The sequence below is a fragment of the Pyrgilauda ruficollis genome, unplaced genomic scaffold, assembly GCF_017590135.1.
Source record: "Pyrgilauda ruficollis isolate IOZ18807 unplaced genomic scaffold, ASM1759013v1 scaffold33, whole genome shotgun sequence".
NCBI classification, from domain to species: domain Eukaryota; kingdom Metazoa; phylum Chordata; class Aves; order Passeriformes; family Passeridae; genus Pyrgilauda; species Pyrgilauda ruficollis.
The window spans coordinates 2,786,383-2,809,264 of NW_024524711.1; the positions used below are offsets into that span (position 1 = coordinate 2,786,383).

Below are 22,882 nucleotides of genomic sequence, written 5' to 3' on the forward strand. Positions count from 1 at the left end.
GAGAAAGGCTGAGCCCCATACCTGCAGTACAGGTCCCCTGCCACAGAGGTTTTTGACAGGGAAAGAGGTGAGTTTTCTTTCAAATTACTTACCTATTTCTAGGATGAGAATTTCAGGGGAAAGCAGCTTGGGTTTGCTTTTTTAAAAAAATGCCTGCTACATCTCTTAACCTAATCCCTTTCCAGCTGCAGACATTCTTTTCCTCCCCATCTCTCTACTAGCAAGAGTTCCAGAACATCTGCTAGAAAAGTCAGGGAAAAGAATGAAAAGAGCCTGAAGTAGAGAAATTTCCATTCCTACACCAACTTCACTGTGTTCTTGTGGTGTGTCCTGCAGTAGGCACCAAGGCACAAAACAAAGGTGGTAAGATGATGGCAGCCATAAAGTACAGTGGCATCCATGCCAGCCTGACTCCCACAGCTTCCCCATCACGCTGCCTACCCACACCCACCAGGGCCCCTCATACACAACTCAAGAGCACAGCAGCCTCCCCTAGAAGCACTATTATTATTATAAGTTACATTAATTTACCCCTTCTCCCAGCTCATGATTTATTTTCCCCCTGATGTTCTCTCTCACAGCTGCAGGTTTTGATCACAGCCTGTCTCTGCCTCTGCCCAGTTTGCTTTTGCTGCCTTGTCCACAGAGCAGGTACCTGCCCCAAGAGCCTCCCTGCACACTGAAATCTCATCCCACCTTCTGCTGTACCATAAAGCAGCAACCCCTTACTGAGGGAGTCCTGCAGTGCCAGGGATGGCTAGTCTTGCCTTTTCCTTTCTCTAATCAGAAACTTCTTGTGAAACACACCCAGGAAGTATGGTCATAACTCAAGAGATTTTATAGCAACTTCTTGTCAATGCTGTGTGGTGCTGGCTTGCAGGTGACATGGCCAAAGTTGGTCTGTTCTGTTAAAAACCCAGATCGGTGCTTCCCCTTGAGCCATAAAACCCTCACTGGAGCAGTATCTCTTCCCATCCCCTCCACACCCCTTGGGTCTGGCACCAGCTTCCCACAACACTGGGGTGAGGCTCCAGGGCCCCAGGGAACAGCAGGCACAGCACTCCAGGTCTCAGAGGCAGGCATGGTGACAGGGCTGTGCTAACACAGCCTCTCCCTGGGGGAGCAGGGCAGCAGCAGGACACAGCCCAAACCACGCTGCCGGGCAGTGGGGAAGAGTTGTTGGCCAGGCAGACACTGGTGTGCAAATGGTGTGCTGTGAACACACCTTAGAAAGGTTAAAACTGTCTTCACCTGGGCTCTCTCTCCACCATCATGTAAGAGCAATGGATAAAATTACATAATTTTGACTATCTTTCCTAACCCAAAAAGAAGTATTTTCATCTGCTATCCCCCTTTCAGAAAATACACATCACATTAACCTCTGGGCTTCTGTTTCCCTTGGGACACCCATTCCTCCCATTTTTTCATCCTACACTCACTTTTGCATAATGCAAATAAATGTTACCCAAAAGAAAGCCCCTGCAATAAACTATTATTTTCTCCAGGACTTCCCTGCACATGGTGGTTAAGGCGCTGACAACACGTGGTACCAGGGTCAGCAGAACTGCTCCAACTACCAAACTCGCTGTGGAGAGAAAGCAAACAGCACAGGGTGTCAAACTGATCCTGCATTCACTTCGCAATGCAGCACCTCACATCTCATCATAAATTTTCTTCCATTAGCAACCAGCCCTCACGTAAGTTTTTTTTAGATAAAACAACATGAACATGCCACACAAGGATTTAAGACACATCAAGCCACTTGGCTCTTTTATGTGAGAATAGAAAACATTTAACGTTCTGCTACAGAAAATCGACTGAGATCAGTCTCTCCCACCAGTACAGTCTGTTCCAGGCAGATAAGAAACAAGTGTTAGGAAAAGCCCAAAGCAGAACCAGTCTGAGCAGAAGTAGGAAAGAAACCTCAGAAGGAAATGCCAAAGAGAAATGGGAACCAAAGAGTTTCTCAAGCTGCTGGAGTTTAATTAATCAATGTTAAAAAAGCAAAGCACAAAAGAGAAAACCCCAAACCTGGCTGTCATCCCCAAGGACCCAGCTTCCTTGAACTTTTTTCTCAAGAGCCAAATTCAACAAAAGTCTTTCCTTATTTCCCACATTTTATTTACTATTCCATTTCTTTTTAGGAAGCCCTTCACTTTGCATAGGAAATCAGCTGTGTTATTAACACTATGCTCATCAACAAAGTCCAAGTGTCCTAGAAAGTACATTAATGAAAGTCAGCAAAATCTGACAATGCCACAGAGATTTTTATTTTTCTGTAATTAGTCCTCTTAATTAAAATATTAATTCCATGGTGAGTAAGGCCAGGATCAGCATCATCCTCTAGCATATCATTAAATCAGTTTTGCTGAGAAGGAATCGTATTAATAATTATTTTACACTGGTGGAGTAACTGTTCAACCACAGGTGTACACCAGTAGTTCAGCAGTAACACGATGTTCCATTTCTCAAAGCACCATTTGCATTAATAACATTCTTTCTCAGTAGCCTATTTACAATACAATATTGCTCTCTTCATTTAATTTACAAAAACCTTAATGAACAGCAAGGATCAGTTCTGCAGATCCTGTCTCATCACCTGCCTGCAGCAATATGATTCAGATTCCCTGAAGTCACCTACCACCAGCTCCACACTCCGTGCCTGGCCTAGCAGACCTCCCATCCAGCCTGAGCTGGCAGCTTCTTGCCCCCTTCTCCCTTCCCCTCCCCATTTCCAGGACGTAGATGTTCCCATGGCTCCCACATGAGCAGCACAGCTACAACAAAGATTCCATCAGAGCAATTTCTTTACCAAGAAAGAGGGATACAAAGATGTCCTGACTTTTTTACTAGGGAGTCTTGCCTTCTATCAAGACCACAGTCAAATGCCTTACTTAAAGGACTTCTTATTCCAAGTCCAAAATCTGTCCAGGCTGAAGTGCATTCTTGGAGTCCTTGGGCGCTTCTGCACCAATGCCAGAAGTGACACTCACTGCTGGCACAGTGACTGTGTGGAAACAGAGGAACTCCTCTGCTCCACGTTTCTTCCACTAAGGAATGGTGGGGCTGCACAAAGGCAGTGGTTGTGACCAACATCACAGCTTGGGCTCCACCTTGTTCCCATCTTCTTCAGGATTTTCTAGGATTGCTCCCCAGCTGTATGAAAGAATCTTAGCCCTCAGTCCCAGCATGATAAAAAAACAAGAAAAGCCAATCTTCCATTTGCACACTTAGGAGAAACTCCAGCTCTGTTACTGTCCCTTTGTGGCTGCTGGCAGCCCTTCCACACATCCCACTTGTACTCTTTTCTCCTTGGGGCCTGCAGCCTTCCCAGGCATCACGAAGATGCTTCAGTGGTCACGGGCAGCCACCACAAAGACGTTCAGCTCGACCACGAATACTGTATTGGCAGCAACACTCCTTCACTCTCCAGAAGATCATCCACCTCACTGGTCTCACAATTTCCTATGTGTCCATGTGAACTCAAAGACAAAAAAATTACACAAATTGTTTTGTTGGAGGTTTTTTTTGTAAAGGCTCCAATTTTTGCTGCCCATCAGCACTGTCTCAGGATATTGCACAATGTTTTCTTTATTATAAAAAAAGTCTGTATCAGGCAGGAAGAAAAAAATTTTCTCAGGAGGCTAATGTGTACTATTGTCTGTAATTAGAGGTAAGTGGTTGCTTGTGTGGCCATCAGGAAGTGGAACCTGGCGAAAGTAAAACAAGGTGTTGTTAATGGCTTGACCAGAAACAGAATCTCCACCCTCCCTCCTCAAAAGCATGCATTTCTTTATCCTTGCACATTTCCTGGATGCCTTTTACCCAGCCTCTCACAGAAATATTATACAAATTTGGCTGCCTTCTTTCCTCTCTCCCCACTCACATAACCTTGCCAGCTGGCAAACTTCAACCAAATTTGAGAGAAAGGCAAAGGTCTGAAAAGTATCTACAGGCTTAAGTGGGAAAAATCAAAGTAATATAAAACCAAGTAGTTGCTAGAGAAGCAATTCTCTTATTGCCTAAAGAAGGGAAAGGTGAAGGCTCAGCTCTTTCACGTTGCTAGGCAGTAGCCTGCAGAGCAATAAGGAGCACCGCTGAACCCCTCCAGCACACAGTGCTCCTTCTTCAGTGTGCAGGCCAAGCAAAAGGAGATGTGAAACCAAAACCAGGACAGGGGGACTGACCAGACCTGGGAAACATGTAATTTTTGGAGAAATATGAAAATAAAAAGAATATCGTAAGGACAGTGAAGGGAACGTAAGACATCTAACAGACTCAGCTGTGTTAATTCAGTTCGTTAGAGAACTCTACTTCCTTACATTTTAAGTTTTCCAGCTATTTTTAAAAGCTGTCGAATCTCTGCTAATATGCATGTCAAGGGGAGGGTCTATTGCAAATATCATAAATTCTACTGTGACCAAGTCCCAAAGTTGTCCTTATCATCCATCCTCAGCTGTATCACTTAGAGAAATACTCAGAGGAAGCTTTCCTTACCGATGTGGATCTGTAAGAGCCCAGTCTGAAACGGCAAAAAATAATTTCTGCCACAAATCTTCCAAAGCCATGTAAAATGCCTGCAACATCAAACAAGAGTTAAATTGTCGTAGTAAGAATGTATTATTTATGGAAGCATTGCAACAAAGCTAATGTACCATACTTAGACAGGACACAGTGCAGTAAACCCATACATAAAACACTGAGAAATCAACATGAAGAATGGATATATCAAGGGCAGGGCAGGGGAAAGCTCTAACATTCTAAAATGCATCAAGAAAGCAAAGCTACCAAGTAAATGTAATTCCCTCTGCCAGCTTTCATGGCTGAAAATACATTCTGTGGGACAGAAATATCTGCTCTGAAAAGCAGCTCTTAGTTTGAAGCCTCTTTACTGAGCTCTCTTCCAATGAGAGCCAAGGAAAGAAATAACTCGTAATCCAGACTCCCTATTATGACTTGACCAGTAAGTGAATTGTGCCTTTTCAACTTAGTTTACTTTCTTTGATGAAGCAAATCCAGCAGTGCTTTGACAAAGAAAATCTTCCCAATTACTTCAGATGGAAATTTTATCTCAACTTTTGTCACTGACTTAATTACTGGATCCCAACAATAGGAAATACACAGAATATCAGTATGTGTGTGTGTGTATACACGTATACATAGGTATCTGTATATCTACAGACAGATGTAGCCTTGCTCTTCCAGAAGTAAATTAACTTTGCTGTAGTTACCAAAAAGGAAACAAGAGGCCCTGAGAACACCAGAAATGCCATATTGGGACACCAAAACTGAGTAGCCTTCATGGCACATTTCAATGCACACAAACGAGCACTTAGTGTTAAACCTATTAATAGGACTCCCTGCAACTCATCCATAGCAATCACCATGATAAAAAAAAAAAAAAAGCAATAGAACTTAAGAAGGAATGCACTGATAATCACCTGTAGTTGAAAAAATTCCACCAATAATGCCACAGAGCCTCACTAAGAACTGCCAAAAAGGCATGTGTTCTTCTGTCACTGTCACCATAAGTGAACTGATGTCATATTTCATGAATATTCCTGACACCCCGTGGCTGCCAGCTGCATGGTTAATTACTCTTTCCTGAAAGAAAAGACAGAAACACTTGTTAATCACACTTGTTATTAGTCACAAGAAAATCAGCGTTACAAGATGGGATGACAGTGAGTTATTTAATCAGAGTTAGGAATGAATAGAAGACTGGGGAGTATCAAGGCCACTTTGATTGGTACCTTCCAAAAGTCAAACATCATGAACTAAAAATTTACTTTCCTGGTCACTGGTCTGCTGTGCTGCATATCAATATTCACTATTGTGCTTTGGTACTATTCTCTCAAGACTTGCTCACATGGTCCTTTAAACAGGATTTTTATAACTCAATTGGTGTTGGTACCTATAAGGATAATGCCACAGTCTTGGCCTAGCCTGTGAACTCAGGGGAGTGCACTGGTGTAATACTTGCCACAGCTCTTCCTACTTTATTGGCCAGTATGAATCACTTAACTCAGTGAGAGATCTTAATGAGATTTACTTGGTTCAACAGCCTTAGCAATGGCAGAATCCCCAGAGGATTTATATAAATCATAGAATACCAGGAAGGCACCTTGAGGAACATTTGGTCCAACCTTTCTTGGCAAAGGCCTCTTTTCAAACTTTTTGTCAGTTACATCATATCAAACAACAGTCACACAGCAAGAAATACACCTCAATAAACAAATAAACATCCCATACTCACTATGACTACCCAGCACCTCAGTCCTAATCTGAGAAATTTCTAGTTTCTTTTCATTTGCCGAATTCTCAAACCAAAAGACACCAACGAGGAGAGTGTGGCTGCTATAAATACCTACTTTTTAAAAAAGGTTTCAGGACAGAACACACCTCAACACAAGCTTCTTTCAAAAGTCTGCTGTCATTTTGTTGTTAGTGAAAGGTGCTGATAAATGCAATGCCAGGTAAGTCTGGCTGAAAATACCTAAGGACAGCAGAAAAGAACATAACGGACTGAAGACAAACTCAGCCATGCCTAAGCAAGTAAGAGCCAAAAAGACAAGATAAACAGGACTGAACAGAAAAGCAATATATCGCAGCTCCATTTCTCTGTATATTTAACAGTTTGTGCTCAAAAACCACACAGAATATGGTACAAAATAAAAAGCAGAATACCACTTTGGAAAATGCAGGTTAAGCAACTTCTTCAGTTAGCTAACATCGTCAAAAACCATACTGCTTTTTATGCTACCACACCAAAATTAAAAGGATGCCATAATAATATATCAGTTATGATAACAGGTCCCAGAAACTTTGCAATGGTTAAATAAAACAAATCAGTAAGAAATGCTTTCCATATTTCAAAGCATGACAACTGTCAGCATTTGGAGATGGATGATCAGTCATACTAAAAAGGGAGAGAAGACTAAAGGCTGTTAAACAGAACCTTGCCACTGGCAAAGTACAAAACTGTACTTTTGTTTGCTTTTCCTCTGTTATTTCCCTAAGCCTTACTGGTCTTTTGAGGTCAAATGATGGAAAAAGAATATGAAGTTAAATAGAACATACAAAACTCCACCCTTAAAAGACACAGAATTATTTTTCTGCAAACCATTTTGATCTGCTTCCAGTTTCTACTGCTGCAGAAGATTTAACTTCTAAAAATCTTACTAAAATCTGCTAAAAATTACTAACCTTGCATCAGTGCTCAGTGAAGCCTTTCTAGAATTAAATCTTTTTAACATAAATAACTACAGTATCCCAACCATCAAGAATAGTGGAGAAGATTTGGCCCACACCTCTCAAACTCTGCTTCCCCATGTGCCCAACACTGGCAATTAAACCTCACTGCATTTCAGTTTGAGATGTGGTGTCTGAGCACCTTTTTCCATGTCTGCATATGTGCCTACTCTTTCAAAATAAGTGCACTAAGGTGTTCAGTGAATTGTTGTTCTTAGTAACCTTTCTCAGCTCATCTAATAGAAGTATTTGGTTCCCTAACACAAATAAGCTCTGGAAGCAACCGGGTTGCATACTGAGGCAGCAAGAGCAAACAAGTACATAATGGATGCTTTATCTCCATTATTTACAGGATCTTCTCCAAAGTAACGTGTAGTTGTAGCAATTTTTTATAAAAATACATCCCCACAAAAAACTGAAGAGCTAACTAAGACTGGACAGTTAATTGAAAGAACAACTGTTACATAGGGAGAGAAAAAAATTGAATACAAGATGAAAAAAAAGGAACAATAAGACAAGCTGTTGACTGGCTTACAGAAGTCTAAGGGATGCCTTAGTTGTTGCAGATTGTGCTGAGAAAACACAAAGCAGATTGCTAAACCAGCAGGAGGTGGGAGTATACTGCATGATGAAATTCCTCTTCATTCTCTCCTTAGCCCAGCTTTCATGAGTTCTGGAGCAAACCTTTCCCTCCAGTGACCTGCATGTCTGAGGTTGAACATCAAGACATCACCTCTATCCTACTTCCCCTACCTCAGTATTTTTCAGAAGCACAACATGGAATTGTGAGGAAATAAAAAATTCTTCTCCCTTGGAGAACATCACAAACTGCAATACAGTGAACTTCTATCCTACTAATACCCACATTTTCTTTCAACCCAAGGCTCTCTTGTCACCTCTTACTTTATCTGTCATTTTTAATTAAACTTTTTTCTTTAATTAATTTTTTTTCTTTTGGCTTTTGAATAAAAGATGAAAACAGAGTTCAATATCTGAAAAGACATCTAGCCAGAACATGCAAGGCTTTTCTCTATTCAGCAGTCTTTAAATTGGTACTTTATGATATACACTATGCTGCATTAACTACCTTTGTTATGGATTCAGAATTAGAAGCCTCTCAAAACCCAGAAGTGGAAGCTCTCTAGTCTTGAGAGTAATTAAATTTGGTAGTTCAGCAAAGGTTAAATAAGACAGCTGAGACACTTACTGTGTGATCAGTTTTTCATACAAACTACCTGTTTCTGTTTCTTACGCTCCACAACCAAGTTCAGGATGTTCAAGCGAGCTGCATGTTTGTTTGCTTCCCACATGGATAAAAAGCTAAAGATGAATTAAATATTTGTAAAGCTACACACTAGGTTACAGGCCCAAAATTTGGAGGATTTCACCACCACCACTATTCCAGTGAAGTGGAAATTACTGCCTATCGTTAAATCTAATATCAGACTTCAGATCTATAGATGCAAAACATTAATAGAAGTTTGCATGTGTCACAAAGCATATATATATTTTTATTTTTTTTACCATGACTGCTGTATGAATTACAGATAAATCTAGTGTACTAGAATGTTCTACAAAGAATCTCTTCATGTTAGAGTACTTTTCAAAACCATGGTACTATTTTCACATTTGAACTTTTGTTATGAACAATCACTTTTAGACTTTATCTCTATGGTTTTTTTCTTTCTTCTACTTACCCTTTCTGTCACTGAAAATTGATGAGTTTCTGCTGAAATTTTGTATGTATGGAGTTTGGTTGGCACAACTGTGATAAAATATTGGAACATCTGATTGTCTAGAAGAAAAAAAAAACTTAGACTGTTGAATCAGGAAGAGTCAAAGGCCAACTGAGATATTCACAAATAAATCAAAGAAATAATAAATCAGCTAAGGCATTTGCACTAGGAACATTCTTCAAGGAATGCCAGCACTGCCAAAACTGCTTCAGCACCATCTGCACAAAGTTAGTTTCCATGAAAAAGACATATATCCTATTTGTACTCAGAAATTTATATTTTTTCCATGTCATGAAAAGACTCACTAAGGTCAGGCCACTCAAAGCTTCAAATGAAACACACAAGTAGTGTTTTCTAGGGCTCTAGAACAAGTTTCACACTCTCACATGTTTCCTGATGTATACAAATCTCGAAGTGGTCTGAATAGATTTTGGCCATTGAATTGTATCTACAGTGCTGGGAGCCCTTCTAAACTGGTTACAGATTTTCTCTCCATTACACTTAAAGAGAATTCTTCTAGAGCCATCAGCACACTCATGCATTTGCCCTTTTTTGCAATTCCCTAAGGGAACAAACACCAATAGACTGAAGCAATTTATTTCAACTATACTAAACCATTCTGGCTGTAACAGCCAAGAACTGACTAGCTTTGAGACAACAGCAGCTGTAGAAGGTTCTGGGGTTCACTCTCACAGGGAATGCCAGTGGTGGGATGAGGCAGGTTACTACCCTGCTTTATTTATACATGAGGAAACAAACTGCTGCACAAACCCATCCTGTTTCATCACAAAACACACTTTGGAAGGGACAAACCAAATACAGGAATGGAATCCAAAGCTCCTGGCGCTATTTTTTAAACCACATCAGGCTTATTTTTCCCCATCGTGACAACAATCAGATTCTCCACTATAACATACTGCTGCAATATGGCCAGACATAGTGTAACTTCAACATAAAAAGCCTGGAAAAAAACGCAAATCACCTCCAAGGAAACAGCACAGAACAGCAATGCAGATATTAGAAAGAAATGCCCATTTAAGATGTCATGTAGACATTGGAACAGGGCACTGCTCACTACCAAATTTAGCCTGACATGCTGCTTGTCAATCACAATATTTATGAGAAATTATAATACTTCAAATGTAACTACTGGGAAACTCAACAAAACAAGATTTATTTTTTTTTAACACCTAACACTTACGATCTGATGCAATTTTTTCTGTTCCATCCAATGGATTAATAATTCCTGGAATAAGCTCTCCAAATGACAAATGATCTATTCTATGGGAGAAGTTATAGGCTGAAAGACAATATAGAGAAATTAAGCATTTTTAAACTATGAGATTCTGTACTTAGAGAAAAAGATGCACCCATTTCTAACTGAAATATTTTAATTAATGCATTTACCAAAAAACACTGTACACATCATTGGATCTACCCACACTTCAAAGAAAACTCAAATCCAAAATATTTAATAAAAAAGTTAAATTTTTCTAGAGAAGAGCTTCTAAACCAAATTGTAACTATATTTGAATCAATGGTGGAGCTGAACAGAGTTATAATTTTATAACAGAGAATTTCTAGTTGGCCAAATACTTCTATAATTCTACAGCTGACATTCTTGTAAGCAATTGCATTAAAAAGACAAAAGTTTAGTAAATCAAATGTACAGAGGAAGTATAAGGCAGCTGCCAAGTCATTCCACTGCCTATGTGGCAGGTACTTAAGATGTATAAAATTATTAAAGTTGTATTAACATAAATTCATGGGCAGACATTTGGAGGCATAACTAACTGTAACTGTTTTAATCAAGTTAATTTTTCACAGTAAGTCACCTTTGCTTCACATTAAGCGAGGCAGCAACACACATTTAATATCTAGACTCATAATCCAAAAATTAAGTTTCTAAGGAAAAACGTTAGAAATTTTTAACATTCTAAAAAGGTCTTCGAGGAAAGAGGTAGCTTGGACTGAAATACAGGAATTTCATTTGGCATCTATGTTACACCAAAGTACACCTGAGATTCCAGTGTTATCATTACTATAGAAGCAACCTAAAGATAATCTTAATGATGTTACATGTATGAAAGCGAATTGTTACAGAGTGAGATCATTGCAAAGAATGTTCTTCACTTTGTTTTTGCAATGCAATTGCACAGCTAGAACATCTTTAAAACAGCAACCTAACATGAACTAGAAGACAGCACTCTGACTGAAATGAATCATATTGGTATGGAGATGACAGAAGGAACTTACATTCATGGCTTACAAGGGCTGCCAAGTGTGCATGGCCTCGGGGATGTGGTATTGCCCTGAAGAAAGAAACAAATGTTTTAGGAATTCACACAGGACTATGTAGAAAAATTACCTTTCCTCCTCTATTTCAATAAATACCTTATAATATATTTACATATCTTCATATGTATAGCATAACATATATATGCTTAAATATATGTAATCTACATATATAGATATAGATATGTTTTAAAAACTGGTATCTATTGTCTATATCTATATAAAACCTAAACATAACATTTTTATTACTGTCAAGTACAGACAGACTGAACAGCAAGGTCAGGAATCTTGGATTCACCCTCTTAGACAAAACTAGTGTCTTGCATTTTTAGAAATATCAAGAACTCATCAAGTCACTATACTTCTGGAAGTCACCAAGTTCTATGATATGAAAAGCTACAGAACTGCCCAAGTGAAACTCTTCCAAGAGTTTCCATCCTATAAAAGACCGAAATTCATAATGACTACATTACATGCAACAATGCACTGCATGGTTTTGGCAATTTATGAAGAAAATTAACAGTGCAAGAATAGGTATTACATAGGAAAAAATACCAAGCATGAGTACAGGAAAGTCAATAAAACCCAGTCATTAACTGAAGCATAAAAGCACACACACATACACATACAAGCACTATATAGAATGTAGAAGTCAAGGGATTTTTTATTTTCAGGAATTGGACAGAACATACTTGCCCACAGTTATGTGAAAGTTCCCTGCCACTTTATTGACATAGAGATGACCATGAATTCTGCATGCATCTGGAGACTGTAATGAATTATCTTCCCTGTTTAAATAAAAACAACATTGAAAGTACTTGAGAATATTCACTGTCTATCAGAAATAACAGCAGTACAGTTAGACCTCTTTTAACTGGCATAAAGATACAGCATTATCATCTACCTGTCCTTATCGTATCTTGAATTTAGCAGAGATGGTGGAAGGGAGGGAAACTAGTAAAGGTCAGTTTGATGAAACCAATGAGCTTTAATTCATATTTGTATTTGGAGATCTGGCCTACAAGGCTGGCTTATGATATCAGAACACACAGAGAACATTAGACCATAAGTATGTCTGCCCCAGGGATTTATATTTTCCCACTTCCTTCTACCAAAAATGGCTCCTTGGGAAATTTTTAATGCTACAACGAACAGAACCAAATACATTTTGGTCACACAAACAGCACTGCGTCAAGAAGAGCTTTCAACTTTATTCCTTACAAAAGCTTCCACTCCTTACTCATGTTGTGATGTCCACAACACAAAATCTAATTCCAAATCTGCTCTTTAGAGGGAGATGAAAACCAACTTTTTTCAAACACATCTCAAGCATAAATACCATTTCAAATACTGCACTAACAAGCAACACAGAGGCACAGAAGGATTTAATTAATCTCAAGACATCAAGCAAATGAGAAAAAAAAGATTTCTGAGCCATCTTCAGGCTTGCCTTAGGAAGGAGGAACACATTTGATCCTCAGAAGGCAGATTACAACACAGGAAGTGAGTATGGCAGCTTTGGTGTTTGCTTTGTTTTATTCAGTTTGGGTTTTTGTTTTTTTTTTTTGTTTAGTGCTGTTTCTAAGCAGAGAAAATTTCAGCTTTCATGTAGAAAGTGTTCTTCCATTAGGGGGAAAAATAAAATTATACAGCATCTAGATTCAGCAGACCAAACATTCTATGCACTAATCTCTTAACATTTCTGAGTAGCTGGAATTAAGTGTAAACAGCAAGCTTTCTCCATACAATCTTAAAAGTGTTATCTTAGACCCAGGAATTAACAAACAAAACACCTGGGTATTCGAAGGTTGATTCTTTAAAATTATGAAGCATTATGACACAGGTAATACCAGCACTACTTTTAAAAGCTGTGGACAGAAAGGTAGTTTTAAAAAAAGACTCTTGTTTAGTATTGCTGTGGCATTACTCATTCCCATTAAGAAGGAGGCATCAAACCACATGGAATAAAAAGGTGTGTGCATATATTTGCTCATGTCTATATAACTATGTCTATGTACCTGTAAGCACACACACAAAACCTGGAAAACTGCTCCAGTTCGGAAACCCCAGAGGTTTTCATTAAACAACAGCTCTCCAAAGCAAGTATCAAGTACACTATTTTAAAATTCATTAAAAAGCAGCAAGATATTTTCTTAAAACCTTGTCTTCTGGGGGTAGGGTGTAATCATAACCACAATAAAATGTTAAGTCTAATTCACAGTTTTGGAGGAAACGGCAATAATTTCACAAAATCCCAGTTTTTCTTACCGTGGTGGCAGTGCTGTAGAAGCACTTTTAAATGCACTTTTGAATATCACATCTTGAAGAGAGTGTTCTTCCTGCAGCCTACTCTGAATTAGTTGCAGCATCCTAAAGATTAGAGACAAGTGTAAAAGCATGCAACAGTAAAACAAAATCTAGCTTCACAATTCATCATTGGCTTCAATTGCAAGTTGCAAGTCAGGAACTTAGCAAAGTTGACAACAGTAATAAAGCATTACATTAAACTTTGGGAATAATATTTTATACAGAATTTAAAGCTCAGGTGTTCACAGCAGTGTGTTACCAAAATACTAGAACTAGCCAGATCCCCAAACAAGCTTCGGAACTATTACAAGATTATCACTACAGTGGGCACACACAACACCAAGATATTAAAGTGATAAACACAGTGTCAATTAAGTTATAGGAAATAATTAATTTGCTTTTGCAAGAATGTGCCAGTTTGTTACAATGGCTCAGCTTTGACATTTAGATGCCTATTTTACACATTTGATTCCATGATTTTAACTCGTGCTATCAAGCATTCATTTGGAAACAGAAGCTGAGCGACTCCATACATCTTGGCATGATGTATGACCCCAAATGCATGACCCCATTGAACAGTTAAGTCCTAAATCAATTTTCTTTTTCCATAACAAAGATCTTAGATGATGAGGAAAGCAAAGTAACTTAGTATCTTTTTGCAGGTTTGCATTCTTAAATTACAAGCAGGAGGTATTAGACTCAAGACACAGTTGTGTCAGGTACCTCTGGTGTACTTCAAAGTCACTTCCAGTACAAATAATACAAACCATAAACATATCCCTCAGTGCCTTACCTTTGCAATTCTTTTTGTTGTGGGGTGAGCTCAAATGGTACCTGAAACAAAAATAACACATCTAATAAAACACACAGAATGCATCCCTTCCATAAAACCCAGAAGAGAATTAGGGTGTTGGTAAAGAGCTATAACCAACCTCACACATGGTACCACAGAGTAGTTTAAGAAAGGACTTTGCAGTTTAAGTAATACATTTTGTGCTCAAGTATAAAACGTTCTGTCCCTTCCCACCCAGCAGTGCAAAGGAGCAATCTTTGAAAGACAAGGGTCCAGGTGCAGATTGCCTTTTTCTAGGCTCATCCCACATGAAGCACTAAAGACAAGCTACCAGACCTGCTATGCTTCATCAGCATTACAGGATCATTAGTAACATCTGTTCACCAAGTTCAAACCCTGGTTAACACAAATGTGCTCAGTAAATTCAATTGCAATTAATGCTCAAATGTACCCAGAAGCTATGGACAAAAGAGATCAACTATGGAATGTTCCTCTAAGAGGTTGGTGGAGAAAAAACCACAAGCAAGCAAACCAGACCAGTGGTGCTTTGCACCAAGAGGAATTCAATTTTTAAATAAAAAGGTCAGAATCAACTTACTGGTTCATAGATTAACCCATCTGCGGAGGCAACCATTGTTTCTGCCAAATCCAGAACATCAGCCCCCACATCTGTTTTAAACAGGGAGAAATATTAAGTCACATAGACGATCAAGGACAAGCAGAAAAAATTCAGGCTGAAATGAAGTTTCACAGCGATAAACTTCAGCATATGTTTTTGTTCCTGCAACCTATTTAACCATCAGTATCAGCTGATGGACATTGACCAAAAACTTCAGGTCTGCAGTATTTTCACACTGATTTAACACCTACAGAGAAGTTGTATGAACCACACATACAAGCTTTCTAGGATCTGCTATGCATAAATATTTTCTCCTGTTTTACAATCACTGAACAGAGACCAAGACTAGTCAAATCAGAGGATAAAAATTTATTTGCAAAAAATAAAAGAACCACTGACATACAATTAATGCTAATTACACTAATTACAATTAATGCAAGGTTTAAACTAGGCAACAGAAGTGCATCCTGAAAATTTGCTTGCATTCCTGGTAGAAGTAGTATTCTCTCTTCTCTCAGTCCAGGACAAGTAAGACTGAACACAATTAAAGTTCATTACCTAAATGATGTCAAAATAATATTAATTATTGCCTTTAATAAGAAAGGCATCCCTCTTATGTTCACCAGCAGGATGAAATTACGTGATGGTTCAGCGCTGTTAACAACAGACAAGCTTAATATATCCAAAGTTCATAAATAAATAGAAATTGTTATAAATTCCCACTGCTGATTTGTGTCTCACAATGAGCTTTTAGAATATTTCAGCTAACAAGAGACTGAACAACAGATCCTGTTCCTGCTAACAGACAAAACAAGGTTCTGCAAGATAAGAATGAGGTGGCACAGATATTCTTCTTTACATTTCTTACTAATTCCTTCAATGAGTCATATGCCATCAAGATCACTACATGCCATTAAGATCTGGTAAAATATTCTGAACTATATCCAACTATATTGTCAGCAAATGTGCTCTTTGAAGAGGCTTTAAAGTGTTTAAAAACTTTCCTTGATGGAATACTTACACTGACACCTCATGGCAACTGTAATATCAATATTGATCCTTAATTTACTGGAAAGAAAAAAAAGGCAAAAATCCATTAAGTAACACTAAGTACAAGTATCAAGAAAAAAATCTCAGACTACCTGCTGAAATACAAGAAATTACCAAAATTTATACTAATAAATATAAAGCTGTTTAAAATGTGCGTGAAGCAACATGGATTTTTAGAGGACGTTAAAGCACTTGTAACTTAAGAGATAACCTCCATCACACCAGAAGTCTGATTGTATGGCATTCTCCAATACTCTGGGCATTTCCTATTGGTTTTCATGTTAGTTTCACAAAAGTAATTTAAACTATAAGGAATAAACTCCCTCACTATAGTCACAGGGTTCTGTTCTCAGGGAGCTTCCTCTGGGACTTAGCTGACCTCAAGCAAATCACATAAGCAAGGGATTCAACACTGGCTCAAGTTGGGTCAGACAGGGTCAGTAGAGGAGAAAAGCAGTTAAAATTATACCAGTCTCCATTGGTTCAAACTGTGAAGAACCACAGGCTGTGTGATTAGCCCACAATCAAACTGGGGAATCTGTAGTAGGACATACCCCAAATCCCGTAACAGTCTCTTAACTGACAGACTACCCTTCCTTCCTGTGTGACAGCTTCACTTGGGATATAACCTACTTCAGCAAAGACCTGAATGTGAAATCCCAGCTGTCTGAATGGATTTACTATCATTTGCGTTTTTGATGCAGCTCCTTCAAATTTTTCTCTTTTTTTTTTGTTTTTACAGAAACCTTCTTTATTTCTGATGTACAAGACATCCAATTAATATATGTATCTTTAGCCTGTTACCACAGCAACTACCCAAACAGCTCTTCAAGTTATTTCAGTGCAGTTAGTTCAGTTCGTGGGTGCCAGTGTCAGACCATGACACAGACACATAACATTCAGAGGTGTTCAGGGCACTAAATCTGCATTAACTTCACAGGGACTCACGGGCGCATGACCAGCTCTGGAAGAAAGGCAAACAAGTCCTGACAGGCACATGAAACCAAGAGGGGGGACTGTATCTTGAGACAAAATTAGTAGCAACCTCTAAATAATGCTGTCCAAGTTCTGAGTGCTTCAGGCTCACCTCCAGCAGCACAAAGTATAATGGCAACATACTAACCACATGAACTGGAGAAAGCTTCCTGCCACAGTGGGTGGGTTTACCTACCTGAGGTGGAGTTACATCCTACAATCTTCTCTGAACCGTTACCAAGTAATTCCTAAGAGCTCCTTCAATAACAAACCTGTACTATTTTGACTTCTTCATTGCAGAAATCTCAATTTATCTTATTCATAGATTACACAGAAGAAAATGTCCCAAAACAATCAACACATGAAAAATCCAATCCCTGAAGTATTTAATTTGCAATTTCAATTATGAATTGCTTTCAAGTCACATGAACATTTTAAATCTCTTCTTCCCTGAAATGCAGGCAATTAACATTTTAAAAAGAAGTATAACAAACAAAGTTACCTAGTAAAATCCTTGTCTACTTCATATTCATATTTCATCCATGTGTCCCGGTACACCATGAACTCCATTATAGTCAGGAAAGCTATCGTTGTAAATGCTATCAGAGAAACTGGTCAGAGGAAAAACAGTAGAAATTCAGACTGTGAGAAGTACTATCCAGAAACATAAGCAGAACAAAATTCTAACAATTCCAGAAGTTGAGCATTACCAGTACAACACTGGTATCTTTGATTTAAAAACCCAAAACCTGCTCTTCGAAAGTTGTTTTCATAATGATAGCATTTGTGGAAACATAAGCAGAACAAAATTCTAACAATTCCAGAAGTTGAGCATTACCAGTACAACACTGGTATCTTTGATTTAAAAACCCAAAACCTGCTCTTCGATAGATAATGATAGTATTTGTTTTCAGGCAGGAGTGGAAAAGAGTAAGACCCACCTTTGCATCAACAAAGTACTTTTTAAGTACAGTCAAATACTGGAATGATTAGGAGGCTGTGAAATCCCTGTATGGAAAATCTAAGAACGGACTAGCTTATCCTCCACATATAAAGCACACACTGTCAGGGATGGTCTAGGAAAACTCAATCCTAACTTCTGGCATGAAAGAAGAAGGCAGTGCATCTTGAAATTCCTTCAAGCCTCCACTTGTCTACAAGTTAAGTTTTTATAACAATTTTTTTATATCAAGTTTTAGACTCAATAAGCTAGCAGACAACAGAAATAAGATGCATTATATTACTTGTGTATAGCATAGTCATGACTCCCATCTCAATATTTCAAACAAGTCTCTCTCTGGCAACAAGGAACAGGCAGCTATCCATTCTACCAATAAGTGAAGAACTTGAAATTATTTTTAGGATGAAAACTAATTGGTGTATTTTAATGGTGCATGTGCTTCACTTATCTCCAAGGCAGCCTACTCATCACATTTGCAAAGCTCTAAGTGCAAGGTGAAGATCACCCTGCTGCACAGTCAGAAACACAGTAATAGATGCACAGAAGCACCTGCTATGCCCCTTTTATTAAATCATGGTTTTCATAAGCTTGAAAACACTTCAGTAATGGACCATAGTAGCAATCTGTACAGCTTATTGGCACTGTAGGTTTTTTCATTTACGTTCTGTGGAATATCTCTATGGAATCTGTGAAGGGCAATATGAGAAAAAACAAGCTCATTGTTGATAGGCTCCCTACACAGTGGTCCCCAAGCCAGAGGTGGGAGCAGGGAATAAAGGCATTGTCCTTGGGATGCAAGAAAGAAGCTATTGGCTGTTGCATTGATCAGCAATGTTTCCAGTCCTAGCTTTCAGCTGACACTATGTAACACTCACACATATGAAATACTTCACGTCAACTGCACTAATCAGTTAATTATCCTGGCTCTCAATTTCTTCTGGAACCAGCAGGCCAGGCTCACCCTGGCTAAGCAACAAAAGGAAAGCTGGAGCCCTATCAGCTATCCAGAGCCACACAAACACAGTAAGAGCCACAGCTGCTTTCTGGGTAATTCTGAGCAAACATATGTGTGGATCTGAACATGAAAATAAAGAATGTAGAATTTTCTTTCCTGAAGGGTCTCCCAGCCCCAGAGCTGGAGTTTCAGCCTGTTTGAGAGATCAGTACTCCTTCTGCAATGGGTCTGAAGGCCGTGAAAGTCTGAGAATAGAGTCTTGGCATGTTTTAGATCCCTATCACATCAGAAAGTAAGCCTGACACTTTAATCCTGAATGAGACAGGAATATTATATTCAGATTTCACAATGGCACAGAAAAAGACAATCATATATTGTCATTTATAAGGTTACTGGGATAAAACAAAAGAATGTTAAAGTAATTTCTGGTGTTGAGAAATCCTTAAGGACTACTCACCAAAGCAAAGGTCCCATGAACGATGGTGCTATATTACAAAAAAGAATTCTTTAAGCATTTGGTGTTTTTATGCAAATAACAACATAGAAAAACTACACTTTCCTCAGGAACTGGGACTAACATTAACAAAGAATTATTTAAACACTTCTTAGAGATTATTTAATATACAGTAATCCTTTAATTATTAACAGTGCACTTGAGGAAACAGCAAAGTAATATATCACCTTCTGATATTTACTTCTACACTATAAATGGCATAACAATTTCAAAGGCTTATCTGTAGGTTGCAATTGCTTCCTCAACTTTTTTATTCAACTGAATTTTAGGCATAATCACACACCAGAGAGATTTTTGTCCTCCACCTCTAAGTGCTAGCAGTTTCCTATCTGCAAATAATTCCAGCAGTCCAAGAGATGAAGTCACTATTTTCAAATCAGGCTACGTCTAACTCAGCTCAACTTAAAGACACAATTTTATGATCAGATACGTAAAGAAAGGTCTTTTTACAGCTCCAGCTTTTTCAGAGAAGCTCAAGTGACTAACAGGAAAAGTACAAGCACATGTCCTGGATAAAAACGTTTAGTCCTTCAAAGGGCTTTCTTTCCTTACTCTTTAAAATCTAGTACACCTTCAAGTGAAAAGCTTTAGAAAACTGCTCTTCATCCTGAAGCTCAACTTATCTGTCTCTGGAGAATATTTTTCTACTTTTGCAAAAAGTAGAGTGTTGCATAGTGTTGAATCCCATCATCATTTCAGGTCATGCTTACTCAGTCTCACCCAGAAACCTGACACCAAGAAAAGAGCTTGGTGAGACAACAAATGACAAAGTTTTATTACAGCCTCGGCACAGTGCACTTCCAGTTGCAACTGGTTAGAATTTTTTATTTTTTACTTCTAACCTTTACACTGGGTTGAGTCTCACCAGCTTTATACAAAGATCTCCCTTCAGATGAATGATGGATCTGTTTCCATAAGATACTATGTCTTTACCTGAAGCGGATGAGCTCAGTCAGTCCACCAAAGAATTCAAGAAACCAATTTTGGCTAGTTTCAAGTGAACACAGATGCCTGTCTTCCTCATGCTGAAGTTTCTATCAATATCAGTATCTCAGCAAGGCCTACCTGTGCCTCCGCTCGCTGAAGTCTCCACATAGCTTTCAGGAACCTTTGGAAAGGCATCCAATTCTTTCATCAAATTCAAGGTCTTCTTCCGATTCAGTCGCCTCATCTTCAGCACACTCCTCCACCTCCTCCTTCATATATTCCCTCTAATGTGAGAATAAATTGTGATTAAGACACAAGCAAGATTGCTCAAACTGAATGGCTTTAACAGAAAGCAATAATAAGGCCATTCAAACCCCAGAAATATGCTTTCAAGAAATACATGCTAGACAACAGGATGGTCACTCTTACTTCAAGACAATTGTTAAGATTGGCCTGGACACTGCTGCTTACAGTCCAGCCACATCCAGCATATTCACCATTTTATTATTACTAATTTCTTTCTCAATTAAGTTCTTATTGGTAGTGAATAGATCACTATAATAGAGGAATATAATAGAGGAAATATCTAATAGGCTGCATAAACTTCAGAAGATGTCAGACAGCTCTGGGCTCCTACATTCAGCGAATGTGGGCATAAATTGTATCTCAAAGGAAAAACAAGGTGCATTTCACATTTTTACAGGTATAGAATATTGTGATCATAAAATGACCTTTTTTCTTCCTCTATAAAAATACTTCTCAAAGCAAGTCATGGAACAAATCCTAACTCCATCCTTCAGAATAATGTCTGTACATGATAAGATCTCTGCTTGGAGTCATGTTAAGCAGCAAGATGCTGAGAAAAACAGCTTGCCCTGGAAATACTGTCTAAAACCATTTCCAAATCATGCAAATATGCTCAGAGCCTGGTCCTGCCAATACACTGCAAGTTTTAACAAGTTGACACTGTTGTTTTTCTTCTGGAGAACTGCTGAACTTCACCCTGAATTTCTGAAGCTATGAAAGCCATCATGCATTTACTGTATTCTGAGAATATGTCATCTTATTGTTCCTCATTTAAACACTATAAGGTGAGCAAGCTAACCTATACTGCCAACACATGAGACAGCTCTTATCATCATCTTATAGAAAAATCTCTGAACTCATCTACCCTGTTTCAAGAGAACATCAAATCTCTGGCATGTCCTAGTGAAATTACTCAAGAATCTATTCCCTGCTCTGCCCCTTCCTGGTGCTGAGCAGACTTTGTACCACGTAATAACAAAGCAATAGGCTCTACTGGAAATGAAAGCTCACACAAGAAAAATCATCTATTCCTCCAACTTTCTCATTAAACAAATTGACTTCAGACACAGACTCTGCACTTGGGTCAGGCTGCAGAGATCAACAAAATGGTACCGTGGGTGTTGCACAGGATTCAAAGAAACCACAGTTGGAGTGGGCAGAGAAGATAAGTGCTGGAACAGGCTTTTAGTTATACAGCATTAAAAAAATAATCAGGAAGCACAGATATGGCAAAGCAGCTGCCTGAACACAACTGAAGTCATAACATCAGTAAGCACAGAGGAAACACCAGCAGGGCTTGCCTGTTATCCTACACACACAGCAAGGAAGCCAACATAGCACCCTTTCATTTTCTGCATATCTTCCCTGCTATCGCATGTGTATGAGCACACCATAAAGAGGCACAAGATAAACACAGGGAATTTGAGACCACTTTACTAAAAAACTTTCTAAATCACCCCGCATCAGTAAGTATGTGGATATTTGTAATCGAGCTAGAAATATGCAATCTGTTCACTGGTTCTTTAATACCACACAGACTCATATTCAGCTACAAACCCAGATGGAGACCTGATGCCTTCCCCCTACCCATCTCCACACATTAACTACAGACACACCAAAAATATGGAGTCCACTGCTATGAAGTACGGTATTATGAATCCAAGAGCCAACTGCGTTAAGAAACATTATTAGTACTATTATTCACGATAAATAAGGGACAAAGCAAAGCACAAATGCCACTCGAGACCAGAGGCCCTCTCGAAGCCACGCGACTCCGCCCCAGCTGCGGGGTTCGGGCAGTTTTCTCTTCCCCGGACAACCTGGCAGCGAAGCCGCTACCGGCGCGTCCCAGCACCCGCTCCCACGGGCGCGGAGCGGCCCCACGCCTGAACGCCCTGCCGGGGGCTCGGGCCCGGCTCCCCACGCCGAGGGAGGCCCCGGCCGCCGGCTCGGAGCGCACACACCTGTGCGGGCCGCGGGCGCTCCTCGCCGCCGCCACGCACCGGGCCTATGCGGGACGGGACAGGCCGCGCCCGCGCCCCCGCCCTCCCCTACCTCTCGCTTCTGCCGCCGCTGCCCAGCGCCGCGGGCGAGGCCAGACGCGGGAGATGAGCCGCAACGCGCTGCGCGGCGCCCGCCCCGCTGAGCATGGCACCGCCGGCCGGGGCGGGCTCGCTCCGCCGCCGATGCCCG

The 22,882-nt window shown here is 39.4% G+C and overlaps 1 protein-coding gene across 2 annotated transcripts in view; it reads right to left on the reverse strand.

Moving 5' to 3' along the window:
* Positions 1-1,962: 1,962 nt before the first annotated feature.
* The window catches only part of ERGIC2 (ERGIC and golgi 2), a 24,097-nt gene continuing 3,177 nt past the window's right edge, over positions 1,963-22,882 (reverse strand). The window contains exons 1-14 of one of the 2 annotated variants that reach the window (XM_041474645.1): positions 22,745-22,882; positions 20,522-20,667; positions 17,529-17,637; positions 16,023-16,069; positions 14,981-15,051; positions 14,383-14,423; positions 13,551-13,652; positions 11,975-12,070; positions 11,244-11,299; positions 10,189-10,287; positions 8,949-9,046; positions 5,442-5,604; positions 4,498-4,577; positions 1,963-3,710 (exon numbers count right to left, since the gene is read on the reverse strand). In XM_041474645.1, coding sequence (XP_041330579.1) covers positions 3,645-3,710; positions 4,498-4,577; positions 5,442-5,604; positions 8,949-9,046; positions 10,189-10,287; positions 11,244-11,299; positions 11,975-12,070; positions 13,551-13,652; positions 14,383-14,423; positions 14,981-15,051; positions 16,023-16,069; positions 17,529-17,637; positions 20,522-20,627 — 1,134 coding nt within the window. In that variant the 5' untranslated portion in view covers positions 20,628-20,667; positions 22,745-22,882 and the 3' untranslated portion in view covers positions 1,963-3,644. The remainder of the gene's footprint in view (positions 3,711-4,497; positions 4,578-5,441; positions 5,605-8,948; positions 9,047-10,188; positions 10,288-11,243; positions 11,300-11,974; positions 12,071-13,550; positions 13,653-14,382; positions 14,424-14,980; positions 15,052-16,022; positions 16,070-17,528; positions 17,638-20,521; positions 20,668-22,744) is intronic. The other variant, XM_041474644.1, reaches the window with a different exon arrangement.